Below are 12,617 nucleotides of genomic sequence, written 5' to 3' on the forward strand. Positions count from 1 at the left end.
AAGCATTTGAGATCCCCTTTTGATTGCTTCTTTCCTTCTCTCACCAGCATTAGCAGCTCTTGGTTATCTCAGATTTACAAAAATAAAATGAATTATTTAGGTTTTACTTAAGTGAAGTTGTCTGTAAGTCTTTCATCTTATAGACTTATCTGGATCCCCACTCCCCACATGGGGCTGTTGAGCCCTCCAGCCAGCTGGTGGCATTTCTGTGGATGTGCTGGTCCCTGCACTCTTGGGGCTTGGAATGCTGGCTGCATTGTTTTGGAAGACCAAGCTTTGTACGTGCAGCTGAACCAGCAAGCAGGAATGTGTGTGCCGCACTACAGTGGCGACGCCTCAGTCCTTCGGTAGTGCTGTGGACAGAAACAGTGCAATGTCTATCAAATTATGAAAAACTGTTTGAAATATACCATATGATCTCACTATTTAAGAAACCCCATGATGAAACTCTCCTGTTTGTAAATTGAGAGATTTTATTTTTGTTCTGTCTTAATGAGGTTAACCTTTGTCCTCATCACAACATTTTCCTGTGTTAGGCAGTAGCTTTCACAACTCTGTCTTCCCATCCTGTAGAGGAGGAAGCAGAGGCTCCAAGAGGTCAAGTGACTTACCTGACCCAGCTATGGAAGAACAGAGCTAGGACCTTAGCTCACGTCTGCCCAACTCCCAAGTTGGTAGCAGGGATGTGGGGGCAGGCCCTGGTTTTAACCTCTTCTTTTGTTGGTTTAAAAAAAAAGCCTTTATTTTCTCCATCTTATTTAAATGGGGTGATGCCTGCTTGTAGAAGAGTATGTTCTTTACTGGAAGATACCAAGCACTTCTGGATCTTCAGCCAGTTGCCCCCAAATCGTCAGCTTCCAGCACCACAGTTGAGTTCCACATGAGAAAAGTTGACATGCACTCGTGCATTCTCTCACACGCCTTGTTCAGGCTTCTCAGCAACCTTCTTTCCTTCTCCAGCATCTCCATCTGGGAGGTAGAGGCATGGGGAGTGGAGGAGGATGAACCTTTCACTTTATAATGTTTTGTGACTGTGTGCAGAAAATGTTGTCGGCTCCTTTACTGCACTTCTGAGTTTTCCTAGGCCAGTACACAGACTGGAGGGATCTGCCTCTCTAAAGACACTCTCTTATCCCCAAAAAGTCAGTCCTCTTCCCAAGATTCAGTGAACCAAGCTGTGAGTCTTGCTGGAATTTTTGACATTCACTGTCACATTTGATTAGCTTTTTTTTGAGGCATGAGGAGAAAAACCTTACTCTTTAGTTTTTAATCTTTTAAATGTCTTCTACCTTGGCTATTCTCTGGTTTCATATTATGTTCTATGGACCTTAGTGATTGTGATGTGTTAATGATAGTCATAGACTCATCACACCTAGGAAAATGCTCACACATATATGTATGAGGCTTTCCTTATTCCCTTTATCTCAGAAAATGGGATGTTTCTAAACATTTCACCCTCTCCAGTCTCTGAAGGGGCTTAACACCTAAAGCTGGGTGTGTCCTGCTGCAGCCGCTGCCTCCACCACATGCACAGGCGGCCTCTTGCGTCTCCCCTGCTTTCGTTTCTTCCCTCCCCTTTCTCTACAGGCAGCTGTGCTGCACATGGATTGCCACTTCCTCCGCCTTTGTCATCCTGTAATGATTTGGAGCCACATATGTAAATACTGATTGAATATGGATTGATTGGAGGAGCCCCTCCCCTCATACAGACCCAGAATAAGAAAACGTAGGTTTTTCATGATTTCTTTTGTAGGATGTCACCGCATAGTGGCTCCTATTTATTAAGTACTCCCTCCTTCACTCTGTGCCAGGCCCTCCCTGAGCCAAGCACTTTACCTTCTGTTTTTGTCAAAGCAGCCCTCTTAGGTATTACTTTTCTCCCATTTTGCAAGTGAGAAGACTGGAGCACAGGGAAGCTGTGACTTGTTCAAGGTCACATAGCCTGTCAGTGGTGGAGCTAGTATTGGAACTTGAGCCCATGTACATAAGCCACCTGTCCTTAGCTCACAAAGCAACCCAAGGGGTGGGGGTGGCCAAGAAAAGTCTGAAGTAGATCTCTTGAGGGTCCAGCCTCCCCAACCCCTCCCTGGGGTGCCTTGTCCTTGTTGTGGGCCAACGCATGCACTCACCCACCATGTGGCTGCCAAGAGGAAAGACTGACATTCATTCCATCTCCCTGTTGACTGCTGGTCCAGGTCATTCTGAGGTGATGGGCCCTCACTCCCTTTGGGACACACTCTGGAACAGGGCGAGGTCTAGATCTTCACCTCACAGACAGGCATTGGATTCAGAGGGAGAACAGAGGCACAGAGAGGAGAGAGGCCTTTAACCCCTTCCATGCATGGCCACATTTCAGATCACATGCAGCCAGGCTGCTGTCTGACTTGAAGTGAGCCTGAGATTGATGTGCAGAGAGCACTGAGATAAGAGGGTGGAGTGACAGCCCAGGACCTGCCTTTAATTCACTGTATGACCTCAGTCAGGTTACTTCCCTTCTTTGAGCTCATCATCCTCTTCTTACCAAAAAGTGATCCCTAAGGCAGTTTTGTCTGCAGTTCTCAATTGTCCCAGTGTCTACAAACAACTTTGTCCTAATGGCCCCAGCACCTCTACCCCAAGGATAGGGCCACAGGGGGTGGTGACAGTACAGTCCCACTTGTTAGGCTGGTACAGTTTGTCCAGATGTACTTAACTGTTTTTGGGGTTTTATCCACAAATTGTTCTATCAGGTCTACTATACACAGAACTGATTGGGGGTGGGCAGGGCTAAAGTGCCAGCTGCCCTTGTGACTGAGCCTGGGGCTTGTCTAGGACAAGATGACCCATTCACCTGGGGTTTCTAGGCTTCATCAGCCTCTCAGAAGGCTTGGTCTTGGCCCTGGGATAGCTGCTTGGTTTTGTCCAGGGGCTGTCTCCCTCACAGGATGGTGGCAGCTGCACTTCTGGGTACTAAGGAACAGGGACCCACATACAGGTCACAAGCTCTCACCCTTTCTAGACCAACCTTGTAAACATCTGGCACTCAATGTCTGGACAGCAGTGACAGGCTGAATGATCAGTTGAGCACAGTCAGTGAATGTACAGTTTAGTGGGTAAATTGGTTGGCTAGCTCCTAGTCTGTTCTTACTTGGAATGGTTATCTTGGGACACTAAAGCAGGGAGAGGGACAGGGACTTGGGAGACATGGTCTCATCTGATTCAGCCTCACAGAAGAGACAGTGAGGACCGAGCTGAAACTGCAGGAAAGGAGTCATGAGGAGTAGGCAGGCAAAAAGGCACGGGAGGCCTGAGGAAGGCCCGGAGCTTAGCAAGCAAAGGCAGCGGCTGTTGCGGAGCCTGGGCCAAGGCTGTGCCAGGTCTGCCAGCTCTATGTCTTCCTACCTGTAGAGGAAGAGGAGAGTGGAAGAGGTTCCTAACCATTCCTGCCCTTAACCTTCAATGAGTCCAGTGAAAACCGCAGACCTTTGATCGCCTCTGCCTGGATAAGCTCTGGAAGGGTAGAAGTTGGGCCAGTTCTTCTGCTGTTCTGGCCGTCCTTCACCCCATCACTCTCCCTGCAGCATACTTACCTGGTGCTCACTGGGCTTGAGCAGGTGGCACTGCCTTTAGGACATTTTGTTCTCATCATTGCAGCCCCTTTGTGCTGGTTGTGAATGATCCCTCTGCACATGCATATCCAAAGAAAGCTGAACCGAAGCCTTAGCAAGCTGTGTTCTCCTCTGTCCCTGCATGAAAGGACAGGAACCACCTCATGGCTGTCTTGAGGTTTTACTTATTCCATAAATGCTTAAATATTTCCCCCTCCCTTTCTGCCTCTTGGTCTGAGCAGTAGAAAGCATCCTCTGAAACCTCCCAGAAGGCTAGCTGACCTTCATCTGTTGGTCTAGATGCCCAGTGTGGGGCAAGGGCAGTTGAGCAAAGACTGCAGGTCCTCCTGCCCCTGACAAAGCTGTCATCTCCATGGGCGGTTCTTCTTGGGAGGTGCTGTGGCTGTGGTGGTCTTAGCAGTTGAGAGCCAGCCCTGGGTGCCGATCATTGGTCTGGGCCCTGAGGGGCTAGGGTGCTGCTTCCTGGCTCTGGGAGCAAGAAGGTCTTAGGCACTAGAACCCCCTAAGAGACTCATTTTTTCTGACTGTTTGCCTCTCCTACTCAGCTCTCTTGGGTTGGGACTGTGTGCAGACACAGTCACAAGCACACACAAACAAGAAGGACCTGGTAAGGCTCTATTACCACGCCAAAACACTTGATTAATCATTTAAAACGTCTGAGCTGAGCAAGTAAAGGTTTCAGATGCCAGCATGTGCCTAAGAATTGGAGCCTTCACCTGAGAAGGCCTCAGCTCATGTTTCTGGTGGCCATCCCTGTCCTGGCCCCTAAGGGGGCCTGGAGCCCCACTTGCCCATTGCCTGCCCAGAACCAGGTTTCTCAGTAGCCCTGTGAATGGCACCTTTGGGACTGTTCAGTATGGTAGTCCTAGATCCTGGGACCAAGGGGACTACTACAGTGGGCACTGGTGGCTCTGGAGAAGACCCCAGGGCATGGTGGGAAGGCATTTGGTCACAAGAGACTGCATCCCTCCCAGCATCTTCCATCTATCTCCTCTGCTTCCAGCATAAAAGCAAGAAGGTGGGTGGGAGCACCTGCTAGGAGTTGCTCAGCTCCTCCCAAAGCTGCTCTGCACCTGAAACCCAAGGCTTCTCTGGGCCTTTCTGACCTAGTCTGGGCCTCTGGGTCACACCTATATGCTCACAGACCTCTCTGCAAGTCTCCCACCCCCACTCTTGCACTTCTATCCACCTGGCAAAACTCTGGGTACCTGTACCTCTGTAGGCCCCACACTGGGCTGAGGCTACTGAGGGTTGATTCAAAAGACTGAGGGCAAGAGAGGCACGCCAGTGAATGGACCCCTGGACCTTAACTGTAGTCCCCTGCGAGTAGAATCCCTTCAGTCCCTTCTTGCCTGGGGCGAGGGCACAGGCCCCTACCACAGGCTGAATAGGGTGGGCCCAGAGACTAAATAGTGAATGGGACCGCTAGCCTTTTGGCTGATTCCTATAGAAGCCAACCCATAAGGCCCTGTGCCCATCAGAAGGAGCTGGAGCCCACAGCCTTTGTCCCCAGACTGGCCACAGGAGGGCACTTAATCTCCAAGAAGGAGCTCAATCTGAGCAGCCACTGCAGGCACCAGAACCTCTTCCCAGGCTGGCCATTGACTGCTTAACATACTCCCACCCACTAGCCATTTCTCTTTTGACCCCTCCCCTTTTTTTCTTTAAAAAACCCACCAAACTTTTATATTTTAAAATAATATTTGACTTACAGAAGAGTTGCAAGATAGTTTCTGTATACTGTATAACATCTTACATAACAACAGTTCTACCCCCTTTTTATGCTCTGCATGGCAGTAGAGAAGGAGGTTGCCAGCATGGCCCATCTGGCCCAACTGTGGAACACCTGGGTTGGAGCTGTCTCTGCCCCAGCTCCTGCTGGGTGGCTAGTACATGGGTTCCCTGGCTTCAGGTTCCTAGAGTGTCATGGCCCGGGACCCAGGCAGCATGGAGTGCATACTGTATGGCCAGCCAGGACAGTGAAGGATTTCTCAGGCAGATTCCTCCATTGGGGGATGGGAATGGTAGCAGAGCAGCAAGTGATGAACGGTGAGGCCCCTGGGGTGGACTGGTATCCTGGAGCAGAGCTAGGCCACGCAGCGCTCAGTGCAGCAGGCACCCTCTGAAGATGCAGTTGTAAAATATGCCGTTTCCAGGCCCCACAGCAAGTACTATGAGGAACTGTGAGGCCTTCCTTAGAGCTTTCTCCTAGGCCAGTTACCCCCTGCTTTGAGTGATTGAAAAGCAGGGAAAACACAGATCACTCCTATCTCCAAACCCACCCTGCCCCTATCTTCCCAACAGCTTGAGGATGGAGGTTCAGTTCTCAGCTAATTAGAAGGGAAAAGTCATAAGGGCTTCGGAAGACTTGGTGCTCCAGGAAATAACTGATATGGTCCCTAAGGTATGTGTAGGCCCTTACCACTCCTGGTGTGGCTGACGCGGCTTTCTGGTTTGAAGTTCTAACTCTGTCAGCATCGTCTGGGAGTAATGAGGTTGAAGTACCTAGTTCCCCAGGTTTCAGAGTATGCTATGTGAAATAAGCCCTGCCAAGGCCAAACTTGACTAATCTGGAGGAGAAAGGTGCCAGAGGAAGCAAGACTGGGACATTTTTGTTTCCCTGACCGAGCCGCTCAAGGTTCAGTAGTTCTGACAGAAGAGAAAGGCACAGCCGCCTTCTCGGCCCTGTCCCTGGGGACTGGGGAGAGGGGTGGGAGAAGGGGAAGCAGGAGATGGGTGTCCCGTTACCTGTCCCACAAGGTGGCTGTAAAGACTGAGCAGCACCATGTATAGAAGGCCTTCAGCACAGGGCCTGGCACTTGTGAACACCTCAGGAAAGGGTCGCCTGGGAGAGACTGTGGGACCTCTCACACAGCAACAGCTGGCCTCGGGCTGCGTCTCTGGCTGGAATCCCAGGGAAGGCCTGCGCATGAATCAAGCAGGCTATTTCTAGAGCTGGCAGGGGAGGGGCTCTTGTGTCCCAGTGGCAGGAGTGCCCATCCTGTGGCAGGAGAATACAGAGAAGGGTTATTCAAGGGGGTCTGCAGCCCATTGTGTTCTGCGTGACCCCAAGGCTTGGAGTGCCCAGGCTTCAGTGGGCGGGGTGGGCTCTGGCTGAGTATGAGAGAGGACTGTGCTGTAGCCCTGTCACTCCTATGCTCTCCTGGTCCCTTTTCTATCCCAGTTGGGTCTGAGCAAAACTGGCTTGCCAGAGGTGTTAAGAGCCATGAATGCCTGGGTTCAGTTCCTTCCTCTGCCTCTGCCTGGTCATGTGTGCTTGAACAAGAGACTTAACTTCTCTAAGCCTCAAGTTCCTCACCTTTGAAGTGGGAATGATGGTAAGATCTATCTCAAGGTTATTGTGAAGACTAAAAGAGGTGATGTACCTTATGGAGCCTCAGAATAAATGGGTCATTCTCTTCCCTTTGACCAACCATCCTTCTCAGACCTGGAACAACTTTGCCTATATTTTTGAGCAGGGCCAAATGAAAGTTATCTGGGACTAAACCAGCTCCACAAGAGAAGGAAAAGGAACATCTCTGTGGTGTGGAGGGTGACTGGTAACAGTGGGAGGTCTTGAAAAAGCTCCCTGTGTATCCAGTGCATTCTAGCTGCATCACCAGACTCCAGAGAGAGGAGCTGCCAAGAAAGGAAGTATAAAAAGAGATATAAAACACATAAATAGAACTAAAAAGAAAACTGCCAAAGGATTGGTTTAATTTATAAGATTCATGAGTTCATGAACTTTGAAAGTTTAAGATCCTTACTGCTTACGAGTTTGATGGTGATGGTGGTTTTCAGATTTTTTTAAAAGTGGCCTATCTGCCATTTAAAATACGTCCTCATAGGAAGAGAAGCTAATACTGGCCACAAGTCACCTCATGAGTAAAGTGTGGTCAGGGTCCTTCCTGACCCCTGGATTTGTTTAGTACTTGGATCTCTTACCAGAGCACTTAGCCCTGACAGAGCTCAGATTTCCAGCTCCATTCTGAGGAAAAGCAAGAGCGCCAGACTCAGGAGACGCCACCACACAGGCCCAAGCCAGCTGTCCCACTAGAGATTTCCATCCCTGCCCTCCTTCATGCCTTGTGTCAAAGTGTAGAGGTCGGGAGCACATTCTGAAACTGTATATTGCCTAGGTATGAAAAACCTAGGTTCTCGGTTATCCTTTTAGGGCTTAAAACCCCTTTTTAGGTTTTAATTCCCATTCCTCTTACTCTTGGGTGATGATTTACCTGTATCTGAAGAAATTCCCCTCAGTTCCTCTATTGGGAAGAGGACATAATGGTACCTGGTTATAAATCAAGTAGGTTAGCCAACTGGCTGCTTTGGTGTGGGGCCATTCTGTAAGTTCAGTAGTCCTTGTCCCTGCAAAGAGAGTATCAGTCTGGAGCAGCAGGAGGAGGAGAGAAAGGAGTTGATGAGCTGAGCCACCCTTCCTCCATTCATCAGCAATAGCAGGAGCAAAAAAGGTGGCATCCAGTCTGCTTAATAGTTGTTGCTAAGCCCTCTGCTTGGTCCTGGGAGGCTAACTTTGTAGGGCCTGAGGTTTGTACTAGTTCTTTCTTACCCTCTCTCCCCCTTCTCCCTCCAGTGTATGTGGTGGAAGACCAAAGAAGAGATGACGTGGGCCCATCCACCTGCCTCACAGCCTGCTGGACTGCTCTCTGTTGCTGTTGTCTCTGGGACATGCTCACCTGACCAGACCAGCCCTCTTGTCCTGCCAGCTCTGCCGCCACCTCCAATAGGTGTGCCTGCCCCCATCTCTTCTGATTGCTATAACAAATGACTAGTTCTGCACAGACACCTCTACCTTCAACACTATAGGATTCTAGATTAATGGGGGTTGCTACTGTTTAATTCAGTGACTTGATCTTTTTAATGTTAAAATCCATTTCTTATTGATCTTTAAACAAATGTGCTAAATGACTTTCCTTTTTTTTTTTTTTTTTTTTTTTGGCCAAAGGCTTAGTTATGAAATCTATATTTATAATTTAAAAATTATATGTTCAAGGTAGTGGCAAAATGTAACACCACTGAATGATTTCTCTGCTAACACCCTGTATGTTTCAATAAATTTGTCTAAACCTTAATTGTCTAAATTATTCCAGATATAACCTAAACTGCCCTGGGTCTGTGCTTCTATGTCTCCTGGACTCTTACCATTTCTAACTACTCATCTGCTAAGGCTTGAAAAATGTGTCTATCTCAGCTAGTAGCCACTGTCCAGTATATGATGAGGAGCCTATTTACCCTTTTCATTCTGGCTACTACATGAACCGTGGGGATGCCTCTAAGGCAGGCAGGTTCCCAGGCCGGGTGTCCTTCAGCCAGGTCATGGGGCTCTAGGGTGAGCTAGTGTTCTCTCCCTAGCCCCACTCAGAGATGGGCACAGCCAAAAGCATTCCCCAGCACAGCTTGCACTGGCCTTTTACCCAGAGCCTAGGAAAGGGGCCTCCTGGTAACTGTGGGCTACCCATGGCTTCCTCTGTAAGCCCACCGTCACATGGGGCCAGACCTGAGCCTTGCTTTTCCTACTATCCCCTACCACCCCTTCACCCCAAACTAGTCAGCTATGCCATTCATCTCATCCTTGGCCACAGGGTGGCGCTGAGCTGCCACAGCAGCAAGTCACATTTTAATTGTTCGGCATGCCTGCCCATCCCTGAGTTCAAGAAAAGCAGACTTAGCAGAGTGGGACATATGCCTTTTATTGGTCTGACCAGCATGCCTAGTAGAAGGCTCAGAGCTTCCCTATCTGTCATGGCTCCCATCTTCCTTCTCCTGGGAGTTCATAACTCACCCCACAAGAAAGGAGTGTCCTGGGCAGAGATGGCAGGAGAGCCAGGGTAAAAAGCACAGTGTTGGGATCTGAAAGGAGCTCAGGGTTATGCAGAAAATGCAGGGTTGCTAGGCCATCCAGATAAAACATCCATCAGGGCAGAGGGGAGGCTGTTTCTCCACAAAAGCCCCTCTACTTTTGCCAGGAATGGGAGGGGTCAGGAAGAAGAGCTTGCCCTAGAGGCTCCCTACTGTGCCCTTCGTGCCATCAGCATCTCCCGGATGTTGTCCTCAGCTTCCTTGACGCTCCGCTCCAAGTAGGATTTTTTCTGCTGTAGTATGAGAAAGAAACAAGGGTTAGGACCAGGGTGAATGGGCCAAATTGGCAGACACCACTTCTCTACCCAGTGTTTACGGCTTCTTTGATCGGTAACTTCCAGGAGCACACTATCTATTGGGAGCCAAGTATGCACACCTGCCCACAGTGCTCCTCCCACCTCCATCCCATGGGTGGACCCATGGTCAAGCGGGGAGGAGATTGCTCAGTACAGGAAGGAGAATTACTCTGTGGAAGACAGGCAGTGGCACTCTTCCCCCGCAGAAGGAAGTAGACTCTAAAAACAGGCAGCTCCGTACATGAGGTTATACCAGACAATGGCCAGGAAATTCCAAGACAAAGCTCCTGCTCCATAGCAGACTGTCTCCTCTCAAGGTTTTCCATGGCCTGGGCCAGGCGCCTGTAGCCACCACTGCTGCAGAATGGACAGTGTACACTTGCTCTGTCCAGCAAGACTGCAGGCTGCTGTGAGCGCTGTGCAATTGTACCACAGTCTCACTGAGGCAGATGAGTCAGGATGAAATCTGCTTTTCTAATGAAACTAATGCCCACCAGCAATCCAGGGCAGTGACACGCTGGATAAAACAGACCTTTTGGAAGTTCGTCTCCTATCCCATCTGGGTCCTAAATTAAAAATCTCAATTTAGACAAAGAACTTTACTTTCAAGAGCCACATATGGACCAGGACTGCAAAAGATTAGTCAAAGGAAATTATGTCTGTACATTATCTGCCCTGTGCTCACCCGAGAAGTATGGTGGCTTTACCACTGGTCCCTGCCCTGAGGACATAGTTGTGGCTGTACTCCCACTTAACAGACATGAAATGAAGGCTCCTTTTTGAGGATACTACTCATGTCCTGAGGGAATGCTCAAAATTATGGCCTCCCAGGGTGCAAGTGACTGTCTGAGCCACATGGAGCCAGTAATGTAGAGCCTGGTCCAGGCAGCCCAGGTGCAGCCAGTGCCCTCCTATCACTCCTGCTCCCTCCTCCCAAGCAGCTGTAGATTCAGCTTGACCATTAAAGTGCTCACAGGACCCAGAGACACCAGGGAAAGGTTGGGATGGAGGGCAAGTGAACTACACATCACTGCGTCACATGGCACCACAGCCTGGTCTGACTGCCCTCACTTGGGAGCTGATCCCCAGCTGCTGATACAGGAAAAATGAAACGAATGTCCCTATTCCTCGAGGCCTTCAGCATCAAACCCCACTGGTGCCCCCCTACAGACCCCTGCCTCTAACATCTCTATATCTCCATTCTCTGTCCAGAATATGATATATTTATAGCCTTTTTCCTACAGAAGCCAAATGCTGTGAGTTCTTGTGTGAACCTCTCATCCTGTTTGTCCTCTCTGAACTTTAAATTTCCTTAAGGCTAGAACAAACCCTTTCTTTACTCATCTCCCATCTGTCCAACTTGCACACAATTCCTTACAGCACAACAGGAGCTCCATAAAAAGTCCCAGTGACCATAACAATTCAATAGCCACAAATGTGTATGTTGCTAAGGAATTCTGTTTGACTACATTGTTAAACCTGATATAGTCCTATCACTGTGATAGACTGGGAACTTAAACTTCCTTTGATAAACAACTCTTAGACTTTACTTGTGGTGAGTTAGAAAGAGGCATATACAAATAACTCCTGACACACCACCAAAGAATGTACATGCAGTGGGTGTTGCATAGGGGAGCAGCAGCGAGGTAGTTCCACACACCACCCGGGCAGCCCCGCAGGAATCTAAGGGAAAGGCAAGTGGAGCCAGCAAGGTTCTCTCCCGCAATGGCCAGCCAGTCAGTGCTCAGGGACCCAGGTCTGCTGTATTTGATCTCTGCCAACTTGCTGGCACAGCTGGCAAACTATAAACTTGGAACATCAGTAAGAGCTTTTCTGCCATACTGCCAAAGCCTCGGTGAAATTCAGGTTGTAATTCCCAGCTTTAAGAATTCTTTATTCCATACCATCTCTTCCCTTCCACTTTCATGAATTTTGCCACTGCATATCCTAAAGTCTTCAAGTTTCAAAAAATAATGCAAATGATTTAATCCATCTTTAAATATCTGGTTTAAACGTAATGGGCATTTCTAAAAAAAATAATTCCAAAAGATGGAGCATCCCTAGCACAGCAGGATCTGTTTTCTTACTGTACTTCAACAGCACCTGTCTCATCCCCAAGCACATCTAAGCCCAGAAGACCCTCGTGACCAAACCCAGACCAAGGCACCTGTTGTGGGTTGAACTGTACCTCACAAAAAGATATGTGGAAGTTCTAATCCCTAGTACCTATGATTGTGACCTCATTTGGAAATAGGGTCTTTGCAGATGTAACCAAGTTAAGATGAGGTCATACTGAATTAGGGTGGACCCTAAATCCAATGATTATTTACAGGAAGGCCATGTGAAGACACAGGGACATACACAGAGGAGGAACCCCATGTGCTGATGGAGGCAAAAACTGGAGTGATGCGCCTACATGACAAGCAATGCCAAGGACTGTCAGCAACCACCAGAAGCTGGAAAAGGCAAGGAAGGATTGTTCCCTAGACCCTTCAGAGGGAGCATCGCCCCATAACACCTTGATTTTGGACTTCCAGACTCCAGAACTGTGAGATAATAAATTTCTGTTGTTTGAAACCACCAGTATGTGGTAATTTGTTACGGAGCCAGGAAGCCAACAGAGCACCTGAAATGAGAGATGCCCCCAGAGACAGAGTCTATCCCGAGGCTCTTCTGGACCCAAAGGACCCTATCCTGCCATAGCTCTGACCACACTGAATTGCAGAGGCCCGGGTAAGCGGCCCTAGTCCCTAGAAGTTTATATGCTGGGATCATATTTATCCCCAAAATAACTGCGGTAGAATTGACCCCAATCCAAGTGGGCCTGTCAGAG

At 48.9% G+C, this 12,617-nt stretch overlaps 1 protein-coding gene across 1 annotated transcript in view; it reads right to left on the minus strand.

Annotated features, from left to right (window-relative positions):
- Positions 1-9,298: 9,298 nt before the first annotated feature.
- PFDN1 (prefoldin subunit 1) overlaps positions 9,299-12,617 on the minus strand; it is a 50,688-nt gene continuing 47,369 nt past the window's right edge. The window contains exon 4 of the mRNA XM_063087194.1: positions 9,299-9,721. Within this exon, the coding sequence (XP_062943264.1) occupies positions 9,638-9,721 (84 nt within the window). The 3' untranslated portion in view covers positions 9,299-9,637. The remainder of the gene's footprint in view (positions 9,722-12,617) is intronic.

This window comes from Cynocephalus volans, chromosome 2 (genome assembly GCF_027409185.1).
Source record: "Cynocephalus volans isolate mCynVol1 chromosome 2, mCynVol1.pri, whole genome shotgun sequence".
Classification (NCBI taxonomy): domain Eukaryota; kingdom Metazoa; phylum Chordata; class Mammalia; order Dermoptera; family Cynocephalidae; genus Cynocephalus; species Cynocephalus volans.